At 40.1% G+C, this 20804-nt stretch overlaps 2 protein-coding genes across 3 annotated transcripts in view; one reads left to right on the top strand and one right to left on the bottom strand.

Moving 5' to 3' along the window:
• Nucleotides 1-751: 751 nt before the first annotated feature.
• On the bottom strand, nucleotides 752-12196 carry LOC136711939 (arf-GAP with coiled-coil, ANK repeat and PH domain-containing protein 2). The gene is made up of 26 exons (XM_066688533.1): nucleotides 12171-12196; nucleotides 11586-11643; nucleotides 10604-10635; nucleotides 9954-10010; nucleotides 9314-9497; nucleotides 8699-8740; nucleotides 8056-8130; nucleotides 7229-7341; nucleotides 7030-7081; nucleotides 6821-6921; nucleotides 6417-6504; nucleotides 5954-6069; nucleotides 5766-5817; nucleotides 5557-5657; nucleotides 5154-5241; nucleotides 4694-4806; nucleotides 4495-4546; nucleotides 4122-4222; nucleotides 3719-3806; nucleotides 3412-3581; nucleotides 3213-3282; nucleotides 2748-2842; nucleotides 2527-2606; nucleotides 2272-2382; nucleotides 1639-1732; nucleotides 752-1298 (listed from the first exon to the last, which is right to left on the bottom strand). The coding sequence occupies exons 1-24, from the start codon at nucleotides 12194-12196 to the stop codon at nucleotides 2333-2335; spliced, it is 2004 nt and encodes a 667-aa protein (XP_066544630.1). The 3' UTR covers nucleotides 752-1298; nucleotides 1639-1732; nucleotides 2272-2332.
• Nucleotides 11449-20804, top strand: part of aox6 (aldehyde oxidase 6) — a 38500-nt gene continuing 29144 nt past the window's right edge. The window contains exons 1-3 of one of the 2 annotated variants that reach the window (XM_066688518.1): nucleotides 11449-11543; nucleotides 17656-17713; nucleotides 18564-18660. In XM_066688518.1, coding sequence (XP_066544615.1) covers nucleotides 17686-17713; nucleotides 18564-18660 — 125 coding nt within the window. In that variant the 5' untranslated portion in view covers nucleotides 11449-11543; nucleotides 17656-17685. Of the gene's footprint in view, nucleotides 11544-16606; nucleotides 16783-17655; nucleotides 17714-18563; nucleotides 18661-20804 lie in introns of those variants that run through there. The other variant, XM_066688517.1, reaches the window with a different exon arrangement.

Below are 20804 nucleotides of genomic sequence, written 5' to 3'. Positions count from 1 at the left end.
AGTTTGGGGAAAGAAATAACCATCTAAACACCACATTGATTAAAAGCCCTGAACAGTTTATGGAATTCATGTTTTCCAAAGAACACGATGTATCACACTTTCAATTCTTAAATGACAGAGTGGCCCAGGTCCAGTGGAGGACCCCTAAAGATTTTCCTACCAAACAGGGTAACGTTAATGAAGAATTGATGGAATGATGGATGGCGCTAAATACAGGGAAATTCTTGAGGGGAAACCTGTTTCAGTCTTCCAGAGATTTGAGACTGGGACGGAGGTTCACCTTCCAGCAGGACAATGACCTAAGCATACTGCTAACATTTAACTGTCTTGGAATGGCCTAGTCAAAGCCCAGACCTCAATCCAATTGAGAATCTGTGGTATGACTTAAAGATTGCTGTACACCAGCGGGACCCATCCAACTTGAAAGAGCTGGAGCAGTTGTGCCTTGAAGAATGCGCAAACATCCCAGTGGTTAGATGTGCCAAGCTTATAGAGACGTACCCCAAGAGACTTGCAGAAGTAATTGCTGCAAAAGGTGGCTCTACAAAGTACTGACTTGCAAGTACTTGGGGGGTGAGTAGACAATACTCAAGTTTTCTGTTTTTTTGTCTTATTTCTTGTTTGTTTCACAATAAAAATATTTTGCATCTTCAAAGTGGTAGGCATGTTGTGTAAATCAAATGATACAAACCCACAAAAAAATCTATTTTAATTCCAGGTTGTAAGGCAACAAAATAGGAAAACTGCCAAGGGGGGTGAATATGCAATTTATTCACAACACTTCATATGGAATACATTTCAATATTTAGAAAATGTATTTTGGTAACATGTAAACTGGAAAACGTCAAAAATATTTCATTACATGCAGGAAAGTTATTACAATCAAACTTTTTTGTTATATAAGAAAATAGTAAATACGTACTAAATATAAAAGATAAATCCCCAAAATGTACATTCCACTGAATTTTACATTATTTATATATATCTTATAGTGCATCTCAGTGTATATTGTGTGCGTCTCAGCATATAGTGCATCTCAGTGTATATTGTGTGCGTCTCAACATATAGTGCATCTCAGTGTATATTGTGTGCGTCTCAGCATATAGTGCATCTCAGTATACCAGTGTTAGTGTGGAGTGTCCTGGCAATGTCAGCAGACCCCCCAACACTGTCACAAGTCCTACACATTAATTGTAAGACTCTTCAAGCTGCAGTCCTGAATGTACTTCCTGTACTGCACCTCAGTGTGACTGCTGGGGGAATATTGCCCGTTCTCTGCATCTCTGGCCACACCCAACCTGTCAGGGGAGAGGAAGGGAGAGGATTATAGGTGGCACTGAGCTGTGCCTCTGATCTTCAAAATTATATAAATGTCCTTGTCATGACCAATTGAGGATATAAGGCCAGATGTCCCCCTCTTAACTGCTGGTTCTTTCACTAAGAGATCCACAGTTCACAAGTAGTTTTTTTGTGCTATTTATGTAAGTCTGTATCACTAAATGTAAAACTAAATCTCTCTCAATTTCTACACACTGTACTCCAGTCAGAAACAGTGACATTTGTTCCTCTTCAAAGAATACACTCAACACATGAAATAGCAATTGTCAAGGACAATTCCATGACTAAGCATGTACTTACAATGTCACTATGTCAGCGCTGAGATAGAGGACTATTATTTTCACTATCCACAGTGTTCTGACTGGCCCCTCTCTTCAGGAATAAACACACTTGCCTGTTACAAGAAAAAAAAAAAAAAAGATTGAAACAGTATTGACAGTAGTGTTAACAATTAGTAAAAAATAACAATCAAATGATAATCAAGTTTTTACTGGATACGGACCAAATGTTTCCATGTCTCCAGCAGTGCAAAGCAACAGCTTGGTGAAGGTATTTCATCATTCAATAGATGATTACTGGAAAGGATAAATCACAGCAAACCCTCTTAAAAAATACCAGCAGACAATAAAAGGTCAGTGAAGGAGCTAGTTTGCCTTTTTTCACAAAGTGGAAAAACTGGCCATATTCCACTTGGGTTATTAAGCTAATACAAGAGTGAACAGAATTACCCGCTGTGTCCAAGGATGGTGGCATAATGCCCTAGACATCTTGGCAATTGACGTCGGCACCACTCTGCGAAAGGAACTCACAGCCCACAAGTGAGTCCTGGAATAAGCCATAGGAAAGTGTGTGAGCTAGTTACCACATAAACAAATAATCAAGGAGCTGTCTGTAACCTGGATAGGCCTGGAGTTTGACCATAATATAACGCACCACCTGTACAGCCTGTATGAGGGGAGTCCTGTTTTTGTCCTCACTGTTGACACAGTTGACTTCAGTGCCTTGCAGGCAGACTGCAGGAAGAGGATGGGTTCATCCCAGCTTCTGAAAGAATGAAAGACAGAGAGACATCAGCCAAGCTGGTCTTAAGTCCTTTCCTACTATGTTGGTCTTACCTGAAGTCCTGGAGGTGTTCTGTTATGACGTGCCACTGCTGTGACACTTCTCCTGCTTGCTCAAGGCTATTACCTTTGACCTCTGCTGCGGTGTCCTTTGGAACAAATGCCTTGTTGATGTACTTGGCTCTGATGTAGGCCTCGATCTTTTCCCTAAAACCAAATTCAAAAGTTGGAATCACGGTTCACAATCTGCCAAATTATAGTACAAGTTCAATGTCTGATATTTAAGCTAAGTGTGGTAGGATACCATATATATGGACAGCCTGTAGCCCCAGGTTCTAAGTGCTGTACCTTGGATTTCCGGCCTGTGGCTTTTCAGCATCCAGCTCCTCCCTCCGAGCTTCATAAATATCATTTATCACTCCGTTCCCCAGCTCACACATCAGCTGATAACAAAAACGAAGATAATATTATATACACATTATGGCACCTAATAGAGTAACACTAAATTATGTTCATGCTTTAAGTGTTGATTTTTTTTTCTTTCTGTAGACTGAAACTCTCTATCACATAGAATGCCGGCTGCATAGTTTCTTGAGTGACATGTAACTGAATTAACCTCTGTAGGGTTCTGTACATCACTCCGGTTCATGTCTCTCATCTGTTAGCAGAGCTAGTTTCAAGGTAGCAGAAGGCCTCATCCATTTCAGTCCTTGCCCAAACTTATAAATTATGTATTTTATCAGAGGGGTTGAATTGCAGAGATTAAGGAAGCTTCAAGGAAGCTTGTAATTGCGGATGCTTGTAAGCACTTACCTCGATTGATTCAGGTTCCCAGTTATCCAATGTCAGAGACCGCACTTTGGAAATGTGGACACCTAAACTCCTAGTAGGAACATGAGAAATAAAACAGGTGATCCAACTTTCAAAAGAAACAACTTTCTGTGATAATGACGAATCCAGCTGAAATATTTGAGATGTAACAAGTTCAGAGAGCAGAGGGCCGGCCTGTTACCTGTGGATGCCGGAACACTCGATGCACAATGTGATTCCCAGGTTGATGCTGGCCCACCTGGGGTCTGGATTCCCACAGTCGCAGCAGTTGGCATTACCCGGGATGGAAAGCACCTGTTTCAAGACACTTTTCCCATTCCTCTTCATACCCATCTGCTTCTGGTCCATCTTCTGAAAATCACACAAGTATCAGGAATGCAAGACATATGGCTTGATGTTTTATACACCAATAATGTCCAGTACTCAGCTCAGACGGAACAACTTGCACACCGGTTCTTCCTAAAATGATCTATTAAAGGTAGGCTCACCTCTTCGAACGCAGTGACAATGCTGTTCCGAATAGCTTGGATCCAGTCCTTTCTCAGATCCTCAGAGTCTGCCTGCAACATGTAGCTCCTGACAGGAACAAAAACCAATCAGCCTGCTTTAGCTTCCTTAGGCGCAACCCACTTCACACAACCACACTGGTGCTTTTGGTCCACTAGATTCAACAGTAACAGCAAAGGCATTCAATTGAATGAAAACTAAAGCAGGACCGTTTCCAGTCTCAGGCAGAAATGAAATAGTGTTGTTTTAATCGCTGTTCCAGAGGTAGAGTTTCTTGTGAGTCTCCACAGTCCTCAATTACATTTGCTCCTTTACTTGTCCATACAGAATTAGGTTTGTCACGTTAGCTTCTGCAGTCAGAGCAGGTTGTGTAGCAGTACTCACTTGCTAGGAGAGATGACCTCAAAACAGAAGCATCGCTGGCTGTCCTCACTGGGTTTCACTGTACACAGCCTCATGTCCGCAATGAATACAGTGGGCTTATCCTGGGAAGGAGGGTGCGCAGGAGAGTACGGGGTCAGGAAAGCTCACACAACTGAGGGCCGTGCTCGTGAAGGCAATTCTTTCAAGTTTAGAAAATATAGTACAAGCCGCAAACTCAATAGCTTCGATGCAGAATAACTGAATAGACCAATGTTTTGGCAGCCAAGCTGGTCATTAGAAAGACATGGGACTGTGTTAGCTGGCAGGCTAAACCAAAATCCATTAAATAAGGATTAGACATTTCGTACAGGAACAACTGACATAGTGACTTTACCTTCAATGTCTTCTGGTACACCAGCTGATTGTTCTGGATGGAGAACCAGCGCCTGAAAAGTTTCATAAATAATGCTTAGCATTTTATATTCACTAATCAATTCTATTGATATTATACTTCACATTACAAACCAATCACATACTGGGTATGTAATTTGTGAATTAAAACTATTCCTTGCTAAAAGCCAGCTAATACCTACCGCTGCCATGTTTTGAAGCGGTTGTGGGATCTTTTGAAGAGATACCCCTCCATGGCAATTCCATTGTCTGTGTCCGCACTGTGATCCACTTTGGTCTCATTCGTCGAGATGTCCTGAGAAACAAGGTGCCAGAGTGAGCCCAAATGCACATGAGTTCAGCAAATCATACGAGCACAGGATTGCACACAGAATGCCTGATCTGCAAGACTTTTCCAACTACAATATGGCCCTATCCTGCTACCCTCACAGATGGCTGTGATTTTGTTTCATAACAGACTCCATTATCCAGGGTGTGAAGTATAAGGATTGCAAGACATATGGCTTGATGTTTAGTACACCAATAATATCCAGTACTCAGCTCAGACTAAACAACTTGCACACCAGTTCTTGCTAAAATGATCTATTAAAGGTAGGCTACACTTGAAAAAAATGGAACATGAGCAGGTTGAAGACATCTCACCTCTTCGAACGCAGTGACAATGCTGTTCTGAATAGCTTGGATCCAGTCCTTTCTCAGATCCTCAGAGTCTGCCTGCAACATGTAGCTCCTGACAGGAACAAAAACCAATCAGCCTGCTTTAGCTTCCTTAGGTCCGACCCACTTCACACAACCACACTGGTGCTTTTGGTCCACTAGATTCAACAGTAACAGCAAAGGCATTAAATTGAATGAAAACTAAAGCAGGACCGTTTCCAGTCTCAGGCAGAAATGAAATAGTGTTGTTTTAATCGCTGTTCCAGAGGTAGAGTTTCTTGTGGGTCTCCACAGTCCTCAATTACATTTGCTCCTTTACTTGTCCATACAGAATTAGGTTTGTCACGTTAGCTTCTGCAGTCAGAGCAGGTTGTGTAGCAGTACTCACTTGCTAGGAGAGATGACCTCAAAACAGAAGCGTCGCTGGCTGTCCTCACTGGGTTTCATTGTACACAGCCTCATGTCCGCAATGACCACAGTGGGCTTATCCTGGGAAGGAGGGTGCGCAGGAGAGTACGGGGTCAGGAAAGCTCACACAACTGAGGGCTGTGCTCGTGAAAGCAATTCTTTCAAGTTTAGAAAATAAATTGACTTTACCTTCAATGTCTTCTGGTACACCAGCTGATTGTTCTGGATGGAGAACCAGCACCTGAAAAGTTTCATAAATAATGCTTAGCATTTTATATTCACTAATCAATTCTATTGATATTATACTTCACACCAATCACGTACTGGGTATGTCATTTGTGAATTAAAACTATTCTTTGCTAAAAGCCAGCTAATACCTCCCGTGCCATGTTCTGAAGCGGTTGTGGGATCTTTTGAAGAGATACCCCTCCATGGCAATTCCATTGTCTGTGTCCGCACTGTGATCCACTTTAGTCTCATTCGTCGAGATGTCCTGAGAAACAAGGTGCCAGAGTGAGCCCAAATGCACATGAGTTCAGCAAATCATATGAGCACAGGATTGCACACAGAATGCCTGATCTGCAAGACTTTTCCAACTACAATGTGGCCCTATCTTGCTACCCTCACACATGGCTGTGATTTTGTTTCATAATAGACTCCATTATCCAGGGTGTGAAGTATAAGGATTGCAAGACATATGGCTTGATGTTTAGTACACCAATAATGTCCAGTACTCAGCTCAGACTGAACAACTTGCACACTGGTTCTTGCTAAAATGATCTATTAAAGGTAGGCTACACCTGAAAAAAATGGAACATGAGCAGGTTGAAGACATCTCACCTCTTCAAACGCAGTGACAATGCTGTTCTGAATAGCTTGGATCCAGTCCTTTCTCAGATCCTCAGAGTCTGCCTGCAACATGTAGCTCCTGACAGGAACAAAAACCAATCAGCCTGCTTTAGCTTCCTTAGGTCCAACCCACTTCACACAAACCACACTGGTGCTTTTGGTCCACTAGATTCAACAGTAACAGCAAAGGCATTCAATTTAATGAAAACTAAAGCAGGAGCGTTTCCAGTCTCAGGCGGAAATTAAATAGTGTTGTTTTAATTGCTGTTCCAGAGGTAGAGTTTCTTGTGAGTCTTCATAGTCCTCAATTACATTTGTTCCTTTTCTTGTCCATACAGAATTAGGTTTGTCACGTTAGCTTCTGCAGTCAGAGCAGGTTGTGTAGCAGTACTCACTTGCTAGGAGAGATGACCTCAAAACAGAAGCGTCGTTGGCTGTCCTCACTGGGTTTCACTGTACACAGCCTCATGTCCGCAATGACCACAGTGGGCTTATCCTGGGAAGGAGGGTGCGCAGGAGAGTACGGGGTCAGGAAAGCTCACACGACTGAGGGCCGTGCTCGTGAAGGCAATTCTTTCAAGTTTAGAAAATAAATTGACTTTACCTTCAATGTCTTCTGGTACACCAGCTGATTGTTCTGGATGGAGAACCAGCGCCTGAAAAGTTTCATAAATAATGCTTAGCATTTTATATTCACTAATCAATTCTATTGATATTATACTTCACATTACAAACCAATCACGTAGTGGGTATGTCATTTGTGAATTAAAACTATTCCTTGCTAAAAGCCAGCTAATACCTACCGCTGCCATGTTTTGAAGCGGTTGTGGGCTCTTTTGAAGAGATACCCCTCCATGGCAATTCCATTGTCTGTGTCCGTACTGTGATCCACTTTGGTCTCATTCATCGAGATGTCCTGAGAAACAAGGTGCCAGAGTGAGCCCAAATGCACATGAGTTCAGCAAATCATATGAGCACAGGATTGCAGACAGAATGCCTGATCTGCAAGAAGTTTTCAACTACAATGTGGCCCTATCCTGCTACCCTCATAGATGGCTGTGTTCATTTTGTTTGGCAACAGTTTTCACAAGAAGTAAAATTCCAAAGGGCAGTCAATACAATCAGTACAAAATACAATAAGCACACATCCTAGTACAAATGAGCTAACAAGTGCAAACATAACGAAGCTCTGTCCCTGGTATGTGCTAAGCTCTGGGGTAGGCATAAGAGAGCTCCTGTTCCTCTGTTAGTAAAGTTAGTTGATTGCTCGAAAGTTCTGCATAACAAAAGTGTGCTGAATGCCATGAAGAGTTTAAATGAGAAGTGGGCAACACAATACTTACGATTTGACAAACATCCGGTAAAACTCACTTAAAGAAACATTACCATTGGAGAGCTGCTCCACTACAACCAATCTGTGACTGTGACCAATCACTATGTGACTAAATGAAGCTGACCAAAGCCTCGGTGACCAGGGAAATTAAAAACACACTGCTGGATTTTCAGCCTACTAGGTAGATATTAAGGATGCCCCTCCTTGCACAGTCCAACCATTGTCTCAGGTCAAGGCTGTGAACATGCGTCTTGCACACATCACAGTTCCAAATATTGACGTGTGAAAAGCACTTACCTCCTGCTGGATGGTGGAGTGATTCTGCTCAATGTCCCACTTCTGCTTAGCTTCATCAACCACAAGCTGCTCCAGCTGCAAGAAAGCAACAAAAAACACCTTTGTATATCTATCTACATAGAGTCAGCTGAACTGAAGAAAACAGTAAATGCAGTTGACAGGTAAAGAGCTAGATGGACAAAACCTAAAACAGACAGCAAAGTCTTCTACCTCATACAAAATTTTGATACATAGTCCAGTCTAGAGGTCAACCTAAACTTTAAACCTCAGTTATATCATACTTAAGGAATTGATGATGAATGGGTAATTTGAGACCTGGAAGCCTGTACAGCTAATATAGCAATCACAACCAACATGTGTTAAAATAAATTGTACAGAGGAAATGCTTTTGCATTTTTCACTTCTTTGTTGTTATATGAAATCATCTGCATACACTCAAACACAAAGAAAAGTAAAACTTCAACACAGATCAACACAGGTCACTATCAAAACTTCACACTAAAAGGCACATTTCTCTTCAGCCCATACATTTTGCACCAGTTGTAGAATTTGTCCTCTTATGTTTATTTTAGTTTTGTAGACATTATTTGTGAATTTCTTGGAATCTGAAAAAAAAATATAATTATAAAGTTAGAAATCTCACCGATCTGAGGACTTCAGATCTCTTGGATTGCAGGACATTAATCTAAGGAAAGAAATGAAAAAGGTTATTTTCTCAGTGTGAACCTTCCAGTAGGAAGGTCTATATATTGAGACACATAAACTATATATATTTATGGGCAGTGGGTGAACAATCTTATTTTCATCAGATGATAATGGTGTTTAATATGACTAATTTGGATTATTCTATAGACACACCTACGCTAGTATTTGAAGTCTCTCCCCCAAAATGCATTTTGAATGACAATTGACAGGGCACACTGTTAGCTACAGGAGAGCTCTACTCTACAAATAGCTCTCCATATTCTAACAGGATATGAAAGCAGATAATTAGGCATGGCGTTAAGAGCTGGCGGTGTAATGAGGCTAGATCTTTGGAATGATTCAATTAAATGGTGCTAGACACAAATGAGCTTGTGATTTGTTGCATAAGAAGCACCTAAACATATATATATAATTTTCAAAGCCTTAAACAGACTTTAGGCTCTGCTTTTAGAAGAAAATATTTCCAATTAACATAACAGATTTGGTCTGCATTTCATGGGGAAGACATTCTCTATCCCTGCTGCAGTCAAGCTCCCCAGGCATTATGGCTCACCTGTTGTACATAGTCAACAGTAGTGCGTCTGAAGCTCTTCTGGGTTGCATTGAGGATGTAGGTGGCCTCCTCTGCTTTGTGCTGTTTGTTGCGTGCAGCCTGGGCATTCTTCACCAGTGCGACCTCCTTCTCTTTACTCACCTTGTCAAAGTGCTTCTTGGAATTTTTGAATTTAGAGAGGTCCCTGTGAAACAGCAGAGGTGGGGATGAGGCAGCCACCCACAGTCATTTGGTTATATATCGCAAATACAAATATGAGTGAGAAATAATAAGAGTTTTCAGTCTACACTCTCATCACTATTGTTATGCCCAGTAGCGGACTGGCCATCTGGAGCACTAAGAGAATTGTTTTCTTTTTTTTTTCTAAACCACTCAATGTATAATACTGGGCCGGAAGCGCCAATCCCCCTTCCAGACAGCAATTCATCCAATCACCCCCCCACCTGCCCCCGGACAGCACTTCACCAGCAACCCCACCCCCACCCACAGGACCAAAACGTGATTCAAAGTCCAGCGCTGTTTTTTAGTCTCAGTCCATCCCTGGTTATGCCCATGTTTAAAAATGTAAAAAGTAATACATCAGTAGAAATATTAAGAACAAAGACATTTTAAAGATCTTTCCTTATATAAACAAACTTACTCTGTGACGAATGTCTGAAGCTGTGCCCGAACAGACCTCTGGGCTTGGTCATTAGGTCTGAAAAATAAAAGAGTCCATTAACAGTGTGATCTAAAGGATGGGATCTTGGGTTCAGTGTGGAAGATTATTTAATAATTTCTAAATTCTCAGCTTTTACCAGCCTCTTACCAACCTAGTAAAAAAAAAAGCCAGGCCTGAAGACACAGCTTTTTCTGCTCTTAAAAACACAGCATTGTATCCTGTGACTAAAAACCATGGTCTCACTAAATTCAGTGAAGGCTTTTAGCATGTCTCAGAATGGAACCACATCCAAAATAAGTGGTTAAAAGTGATGATCCTACAGATGCACTATTTCTAGTGAGATTATTTATTCTCTAGCGTGTGTTGGGATGTGACAGAAAGCAAGCTAAGTATCAGCCCAGGATATCACTGCCATGACTCTCCATCTACTACCTTCCGGAAACCTCCCAGCTTTAAGAACACAGACCCACCGAACTATGAGAACAAGACATGGTCGGAATACCTCCCCTTCTCTTGCAGTATAAATACAGTCAAAATCAATGGCGAACAGAAATGCTGACATCTAAATACTGTGCAGTTATAAAGGCCCATGAAATGGGGTCCGTCAAGGTCACACTAAACTTACCAACTGATTGCTTTTGGAAAATATCGTCAGGCCGGCCTGTGTAGAAAGGAAGTAAATTGTGTCAGAAAATAACAGTTCAATTACCAGCAAAACCAAATGGAGTTGCACTACACTGCAAGCACAACAATGGGTTATGGAGGACAGTTATATGGTCTGTTTGAGGACTGTCTTCTGATTGTCTTTTTCATAACATTGATTCAACATATCTTTCAAGCACCTGAATATAAACAATAATATTATAAAGTAATTATAGTTTGACAGTAAATACAATTTTGAACACCTAGTACAAGAAGGGAAAATTGCAAGACAGTTCAACCAGTGACACTACAGTACAGTATAGTGCAGCTGCTTGTTTCAATACATCTACTCTGTGTCTGTGTCTCTGGAAAAATAGATATTTAGCAAAATTTGATAAATAATATTATATATAATAATATGATATTTGATTCTAGAGTTATCTAGAATGATACCAGTACACAGGTTACCATTTTACTATTTTCTCTGTTCTCGGTAGGTATTAACTCATGCAATGATTGAAAACAGATTGTACGGAGAGGGTCATAGTTTTACATTTTACAGCATTTTGTACATTTTACTGCTCTGTGCCAAACTCTTCCATGCATCATAGAACACAGTGACTCCTGTACCAAACCTGGCACCCCTAAAGCTAGACTGCATGCTGATAGTCTTGGAATATACTCCTTACATAATAAAAGGTAATTGACAATATCTGATTGCAAGGACATGAAGCCAATGTGTCCGTGCACACGTGGGTCAGAAAGTGTCTATAAAGGGTGTAACACAGAGGGAAATAATGTTAAACTGACTTAATCAGGCAAGGAGAGTTTCAATCACTAGCACCCATGTGCATAGTTCAATCTTGAAGGGTTCCTGTTCAGCCTGATTTAATACATCTTGTCTATATTAGTGTCTAATGCTCCACGGTAAGTTTTAATTTAAATTTAATTTAATTTAATGGGGCTTACGTTATTCAGCTTGGACTCCAGTAAACACAGATCTGCTTCTGCCTCCTCTATTGCTCCCCTGTGGAAATACCACGAAAAATTGATGAACAAGAAAAACAGCGTTATTTCTAGTACAGACATTTGTTTTCTTAAACTCGCACTCACGCCGAGGATGAACGTCCGAAATGTCTATTAGTTTGTCGTCTATAACGTTATACTGCAATTACTGCGTCAACATCTTTACAAATCTATTTAAAGCACAAGGTTAAAAGTACTAGTTTTATTTGCTCAATTATCCTAATAGAACTCTCCAAAAATTATTAAATACATAGGCTACATGCCATGTTGCAATGAAAAGATAACATAAGACTAATGAAACACAGATGTACCTGAATTTGGGTGAGTCTTTAAGACATTCATCTATTTCCAAGGTCCAATTCACTCTATGTCCGGCTAGGTAAGGAAGTACCGAATGAGTTCACACAAATCAAAGTGACTGGAGTCATGGCAAGTGTTACCTATGCAACCATCAAGTGACGTCAGATGTGAAGTGGAAATAAGCGTATGGCCGCCATCTTTGAGAGTGGCAGTGATGACATCACTGACCAGCTTCCATTACGATCCCCCGCCATCTTTGAAAAGGGCAAATAGGCAACATGGCCATTTTCCCTGTAAAATTTAGTTTCTGTGCTTTTTGACCCTATACCCGCTGACAGCTTGGCAATGCAATGTAACCAGCAGATGCCTCTATTCAGATGAGACCAGAATAATCTGGTGAGGGAAGTTGATTTCAGGGGAAAGGCATAAGAGTTAAACCCACCTTCAACTGTATAGGCTGCAAACTATATTTAAACAGTTTAAGAAATACAAGAATGGACTTGCTTTTGAATTTAAGTCCCATCTTGGCACTATGTACAAATACAGTTTCATTTAATAAAAATATCATAATTGCTCCCTATAATGAGACGACAGTGTTGCACTATCTTTCCAATAGGTCTAAGTCTAACATGATATTATCACAGTTCATTTCTCTCAGTAGACGTTTACTTTTAATATTTTGGCCTGTTGTGCTTCAGGAATTGGAAATTAAATTTAATTAAATTTAGTTTAGTATAACAATGTACATGTCAAGCTATACACACTCTTAGAACAAATGTGTTAAAAACAACGTGTTGTTTTTTAACACATTACTGAGTGTGATTAAGAACAACAAGTGTTAAAGTTAACACAGGTTGTGTGTAGGGATATTAGCACAAATAATGTGTTATTTAATTAACACAGTTATGGGTTAGATTTACTCAGAAGATGTGTTAGTTATGTGTAGGAATATTAGCACAAATGTGTTATTTAATGAGCACTGTAATATGTTAGTTTTACTCAACACGTTGGCTAAACAAAATATTAATTTAACAAAGGAAACTGTGGTAGTTGTTTAATGTAAACAGAGAAACCTTAACCTTAGATGCCTTTGTCTTAAGTAATTTATTCAGTACACAACAAAATTACAATCACAAACAATTTACGTAAGACATAGTATAGTATAAAACAAATGCAATCATTTGAATTAATAGTACTTATTTACCCTAAAGATGCATTTCTGAAAATGAGTCAAATAATGGACAATACAATTTTTTTTTAAGTTATATACAGCATATTTTGCATTACACATCTGTGGAATAATCCACTTTTAAAACTAAATTAACAGCTGTTAAACGTCTAAATCTGGATATTTTAAATGTGTAAATAACATGAATGAATACGTAAATAACACATACATACATAGATAAATAAACAAATAAATAAATAACACTAAATATGTATGTTACACATTCAATGTTGGCAAGTATAACAGCCCCACATACAGTACATTCTTGATAAAGCACAGGACAGACATATGCCTAATAATTGTAGTCTATTCATATTGCAGATTATAAACAACTAAAAGCATGATCTTATGTCAAACTCATTGCTGGCGGTGATGGCGCTGCTGGGCTCCGCTGCTCAGAGGATTGATGAGGCTCATCGCTTCACAGCGTCTCTGCAGTTCCCGTGTGGAGGGGAGGGATACTCAATGTCTCTAGTACCACAGCAGGCCTATGGACAGGTCGAAAGTGAAGTAACATGATAATGTATGCGTTTAATGTTTTATTAAACAATTAAGTATTATTTAACCTTACTATATAAATGACAGTCCCCCTGAGACACAATTCCCAAACAAAGTGTAACGGACTGGCTTCACAATCGCCATAGTATTACATTACCAGCATATTGTACTTTAATATTACCCACCTCTAGTAATGTCGTGGCCCAGAAAAGGTCTTGTAGAAAGTTCAGACACTCAGTGCTGTCCTCCAGCGAAGAGCATGTGGGAGCAATTGGTTGAGACACATTTCGCAGAGGATTGTGGTTACAAATAAATAACACACTTCGATTGTGTTAGAAGAAACGTACCCTGCACACATTGTGTAGAAAATAACACAAAATGTGTCATAGTACTATTAATACTATTAATACATTTGTGTGTAGAATTACACATTACTTAAGAGTGCATATTCAGTTACACACTGGACACATACCCACAATCAACATTTATTTACTGAAGAAATAGTAAGGAAGTAAACCAATTTTTTTTCTTTTTTTCAAACTAATTTACCAATTTTACCCCTATGCTCCCTTTCCCTTGGCCCTTGACTTGGACCTAACATCTTGTCTGCACTCATCAGCTTTTAAAACGAACTGGCAAACGAGACCTTTCAACTTCAGAGCTGTATCGGAGCACGACACCGAGAAGGAATGCCGATGAGTTGGAGAGTAGGTGGGCCGGGATGAACAAGACTGAGGAAGGGATGCTGCTGTGCCCAGGAAGGGAGACCCGGACCATGAGGGTCTTGACTGGTGAGTGGCAGCAACACGAGGCAGGTGGGACGGCCTACTTGAAACAATGCAGAGGGGCGGAGCAGATGTATGCCTTCCAGACACCACTCCAACCAATGTGGTGGGGATAAACAGAACCAAGCCACCCAGGATACACACCCCCACCGCGGCAGCTGCCAGGTGGAGCAATGGAGAGAATAAGAAACCCTGCTGCCAGTCCACTACAGACTGGGCTCGCTCGAGAGATGGCGCAATACCCCCCTGTTCACAACTACCCCCTCCCGCCAACCCCAGCAATAAAATGTGTGCGCTTTGATGGCCCAACAGACTGGGAAGTGTTCCAGATTCAATTTGAGATCGTAGCCCAGGCCAATCGCTGGAGCAACGGAGAGAAGGCTGTCAATCTGGCCGCAGATCTGGAGGGCTCTGCCGCGCAGACACTACAAGACCTGAGCTGGGAGCAAAGGACTGACGGGACCGCACTCATCGCTGCATTGACCCGACACTTTGGCAACCCTGAATCGGAACTACTAAAGCTAATGGAGCAACTGAGCCACAGAGAGCGAGCAAGAGGATAGAGGCTGGGAGTCCTGGTGGCAGAAATTGCTTACTTAGCTCAAAGAGTGTATAATGATCTCCCTATAGAAGCCATCAAGTGCCAAGCGTTGAAAATGTTCAGTGCTTTGAAAACATTCACATGCAGTAGAGCCCCTGTGACTAACACTCACGACACTGGTAAGGATGAATACAAGACTACAGCTGTGTTTACAGGTGCAATATTTGTATTTAATAAATGCACTGAATCATGAAATACAGTATTTTAATACAGGCGCAGTCTACATTGTTCCAAATAAATGAAATAAGGAGGGCTCTGGATGTGGCTCACCTCCCTTCTGTCCCCCGAACCCGTAGGCCGCTGGTACCTACAGTGGAAGGGCCCTGTGGCCTGGAAGCCCCTTGAACAGGACAGCCCTCGCGGGGGGTCAACTAGGGCTGAAAACCCAGGTGACACATAGGCAGGCACCTCCAGGTCAATGTCAGTCCAGCACAACCTGCAAAGAGAAACACCAAACCCATAAGACTCATCACACACAATTAATATAACAAGACCAGGATTAAATAAGGCCACAACACAACAACATATATTTGGAAACATACTGGAACAAAATAATTTGTTTGATTCAAAAAGGTAGGCCTACTATTGTGTTATGTGTGCTTCTGAAAGGTAAGGAACTCCTATTTGTTATGTAACTGGTTTTCTTTGGTATTGTTAAGTTGGGGGCTGTTTTGTGTGTTGTGATGGCAATCCTGTCAGATTAATACATTAAACAGGTGTTATGATGAATCCTGCACCCCTTGGATATCGTGCATCCCCGAAGCAATCACCTTGATTTCGCACTTGCGCAGACCGCGCTAGATTGATTTGGTGCATGCGCACAAGGGGGACATGGTGAAAAGCGCACTCAGAAACCGGTCCTGATTGACGCTTTGGTTATTGACCTGAGATGTACTGCGCCAGGAAGCAGCGAGTAACAGAAAGTGTATTAGGTGACTTTTCTTTTCATTCTTCCCCACAAAAAATGCATTTGAGATCAATTGCTGTGTGAGTATAAGCTGCTACACTTTTAGAGTCTACAATGCATAATAATAAAATGCGTAGGCCACTCGACTGTGTGAATAATGTGAGTACAAGTACAATAATTGAGATTCATACAGTAGATATAAGGAGGGATATCATATAGACTAATAAGTCTGATATGAGACGTTAAGTTTTTACGATCAGGGATTTTAATTAAATCGTTTAAATGTCCCGGTTTTTAGCTTTGCTTGTTTAGACTCATTAAGGTGTTGTAGATTATGCAATAGGGGGCGCTGACGTGCACTAGGAGACTGTTTGCCTAAGAGCTCATTGACTATCATCGCTGTTTTGTGCACATGGCTCTCCGAGTCCTAGTAATATTTTCGATCAGCTTATTACCCAAAATACCAAATACTCTTCTGGATTACATTCCACAAATAAAGCCAATCCGTTTCTGGTGTCCAGTGGTCGTGTAAAATGAAGCCAAACAGGCAATGCATGGCGCTGCTCACTGTAGATGTAGCCGTGCAGATGTAGCTGCAGCTGCAGCTGCGCAGGGGGCTGAGACAGTGTGAGTGCAATGTGCATGAATGCACACACAGTCAGGACAACAAAAGGTCCCGTCCACACTGCCTCCCACTGTCAAACACCCACAGACGTCCAGGACGAAGCAGCCCAGTCCACGGGGAATAGATGTTTAAAACAGCTGCAATGGCTGCAAAAGAAAAATCGGAATATTTGGTATTCTTTGTTAACGGAAGAAAGGTAAAGTTTGGGTCGATGACGGAATGGCTTGTTAGTGAGTTTGACTTAGGATCATGCTTTTAGTTGTTTAATATCTGCAATAGGAATAGGCTACAATTATTAGGCATATGTTTGATTTAAAATGCTTTGAATTGCTTTGTATTATGTACATCTGAATTTGTAATGTTTGATGCTTTGTACTGAACTGTAGTTTTGCACTTTGTATTGCGCTTATGTTTTATAAGTCGCTCTGGATAAGGGCGTCTGCCAAGAAAGAAAGGAAGAAAGAAAATAATAAAAATAAAATACTTAATTAAAGCCTAGATAGACGCAAGAGATCAACATGCGAATACTAGTATAAATTCGAATACTATTCTATACGGAGACATTATGTATTCTTACCATAAGAGCAAATTCAATATTCTTGCATGTAAAGATTACATATCGTGGTTATGGGCTACTTTGTTGCATTTTTATTAGCATGTTGTTGTTTTCTTTTAAGTGTGACTTTAAACTTTATAACCTATTGGATCCAATAACTTTCAACAGTATAACAATAATAATATTATAAGAGAAGTAACAGCTAACACATTGTTTACATGCAATACCTTGGAAAAACATACGATAGTAAGCAAATAAACTATAGGGAATTATATTTGTACCCACAGTTTCTATCATAATTGACTGGGGGATAAACAATATTTTAAAAGTTTAAACAGAGATGCAATGATGATGAAATTATTATTTTTGCAATGTAAACGGCAACTGACACTGTTGTATGGAAGCCAACATTATTTTGTTATCCATAGTGTTTAGATGTAGTCCACAAACATACAGTTAAACTCAACTTTTGGTGTGTATAATTGTTCACTGGCGGGATATTATTCTTAACAGGTGGTGGAAAGAAATGCAGATCCAGAGACCATGCTGCTCTCTTACATCAGAGAGAAACGTATCCTTCTGGTGCAGTTATTTAATGCAACGTGACCTTTATTATGCAAGGGTTGCGTTTTATATTAATGCTAAATCAGGGTACCACCATTTTAACCGGTTGATTCAGTAAATGCATTCTCATGAGAAAAATACATTTCAGTATGTGAGTTGAATACATTTTTTTAAGAAATCAATACATTTATATTTTTTAAACTCTAATGGACATTCACAGTTTCTCATTTATCTCATTTACTTTGACACTGTTTTTTCAGGATCGCATATTTCCTCCAGGTTTTTGTCCCTGTAGCAGATGGTGACAATGTTGGGGGTTTTGTGGTTTGCTGCATCTATCCTGCAAGTATTAGCAACAAAGGTCAGATAAGGACTTGAAATCTGACGAGAGTAATAAGCATTTCACTGTGAGTTAATGGCAGGATTTGTCAAAGGAGTAGACTCGATGATCTGTGTCTGGTGAAATAAGATTAGTCTGTAATTGTTTTGCTACTGGAAAGAAGTTATACCTGGATAATGAATTACCCTTTCCCCCCTGATGGTTGTCTTGCAAGTTGTTCTGCTTCTGTCTTTACTTGAAGATGTTGTCATCATACAAAATGCATAAATCCATCGTGTGGAGAAAAATATCTGCAGTGAAAGGAACCTGGAAACTTTTTACACACACACACACACACACACACAAAAGATTGTCTGATTGATTTATTGTTTCAATACTTCCTTAAAATCAAGTGGCATTACATGTACGTCTTGACTGGTGATTATTTCGTTACTGTGTAGTATTTCCTTTGTGTCGTCCTGCCAAGATAATGAATTCTTGCCAAGGGTGTTTTTCCTTGACTCCTCTGTCTCCGCAGTGAGGCTGACTGGGACGAAGTATGGCTGCGGAGGTGGGGGGTGTGGGGCCTGCACGGTCATGGTGTCGCAATACCAGCGTCAGTCCAAGAGGATACTGTATCTTTTCTGTGACATCTTCTGAGAAACAGTGCCTTCATATAAACTGCGGCGACATAGAAACTAAAGCAATCTTCTGTCCTGTCTCGAAGCAGGACAAGGAGAAGCTGACATGGGAGACTTCAAACAGCAGCTAGATTATTTATTATTCTTTTTAAACTTAATAAACTGTCTGGCTTGAAATGTCTCTGTGGTGACATAGTGAAAAAAGGGTGTAAAGATTTGGATGCCATGACATAAAAAACAAAACAGTTTTCAGCTAAAGAAAATTTGGCAGTACCTGATATTATTGCAACTGTATACTGGTAAATCCAACACTCACACGTTGTAATTTCCAAAATAGGGCAAAGAGCCATGAAATCAAAGCTTGTGATATTTTGTGGTCAACTGTCATTTGACATGCCTTTGTGTTTAGTTTAGCGTGCTAACTGTCATCTTGGGAACATTGAATATGAAACATCAGAATGCAGTGGCACAGCAGCTTTATGAGTAAATGGCTCCATCGATTAAATGTAAGACGCCAGTGCACGGATAATAACATCCCAGCTCTTCTGATCCATTCCAAGGCATTCCTGTGGGCTTGTGTCTTATATAATTAAATAGTTATCTAATCATCAAGGAATTAAAAAGCTGAAGATGTCAAAATCCTGCAAATGTATATTGATATGAACTAGAAGGGCTGACTTTTGAATGCTTGCTCTAAGGTGCTTGCCTTATAGACCAACTCCCATACAGCCTTGAGGTGTTTTTCTGAATCATTTATGTGGATCAACATACAGTTAGCAGTCCAAGGAAATAATTGAAATAAAACACAGGTAATTGGATATGTAATTAGGGGAACATGAACTAAGAAAACTATTTGAAATTACTCCTACATAAAGATGTATAGGACAGTAATTTAAAAACGGATTAATTCTGAATTTATATATAACTTTCTGTGAATGATTGTGTTTGCTCCCCCATATATACCCTGTACTGGATTGAAGCGGTTGTTGCAAAGGCATAAGATGGATGGACTTTCTTGGAATATATGCTTTCCTTTTGGTCCTAAAACGTCTATGCATTAATATAGTACAGTTAGAATACAAAATATTGCTGGAATATAAAGTCTTGTGTCTTCTAAAGCATGGATGCACACTTCATATTTTAGAATCAATGAGATTGATCTGGAATAAGCAGTCTGTGAGCCTAATTGTGAGACCCCATGAGATCTTTAGAGTAGCAGAGACAGCTCAGTTTAATGAGACAGCTTTACGGTTTGCTGTCATGTTAAGAAGCATGCTGACGTAACTCAAGGCTACAGCCAGCAGGGGAATGAAACAGGTTTTGGAAACTGATAGTATAGTAGTGTTTGTGCTAATTGTGCTTTAACAGTGAATACTGTTGGAAAGAGTTCTCGGGACAGGGGTTTCAGTCAATCAGCTTTATTTTCTAATGAATTCACACGGAGACCCGGTATCTGGTTAGGACTGCAAGGCCTATTGATTCCCTGGTTACAAGCAGTTCTGTTACCCGCCAAAATTGTGATGATCTACAGAAGGAGGGGGAGAAGGAGTCTTCTCTCTTCCTATTGGAGCAAGCAGAGATACAGAAGGAAAAACAGCCATTAATACAGTTTTGTATAATATTGAAGGTCTGAGTTTCACAACTTGTCTACATCTTATCCTAGAAACATTTATCTTGTCCCAATATATAGAAATTGATCAATACCTGGTTTCAAGGTTTTGTTCTGACCTAATTCGGTGTGATCTCAGTTACATTTGGCAATAACAAATGATCACAAGATAAGGAACAATAGGACAGTATGTTCCTTGCACATAAGCAGAATCAATTTCTCACATACAGAAGAAAAGCAATGACTATGTATTCAGAAAAGCATTGTTCGTATTAAAAGCAATGGTCTACATATTAAAGAAAAGCATTGATCATTCATATTAACACAAATACAAATATACTGAGTAGGTACTCATTCTCTGGATAAAATAACATTGAAACATCTAAGGAAAACTGCCGAGTTGTTAAATTCAATGGCACGATATGTGTCAAAGTACAGCTCACTCAAAAGTTCAGTTAAAATGCCTGTTTGTTGCAAAATGTTTCTGCTGCTGACAAGGATATATTTGTATATAATTAATCAATGTCAT

The sequence above is a fragment of the Amia ocellicauda genome, chromosome 16 (assembly GCF_036373705.1).
Source record: "Amia ocellicauda isolate fAmiCal2 chromosome 16, fAmiCal2.hap1, whole genome shotgun sequence".
Taxonomy (NCBI): domain Eukaryota; kingdom Metazoa; phylum Chordata; class Actinopteri; order Amiiformes; family Amiidae; genus Amia; species Amia ocellicauda.
Note: the sequence above shows the minus strand (reverse complement) of the source record. Positions and strands in the feature narration are given on the sequence as shown.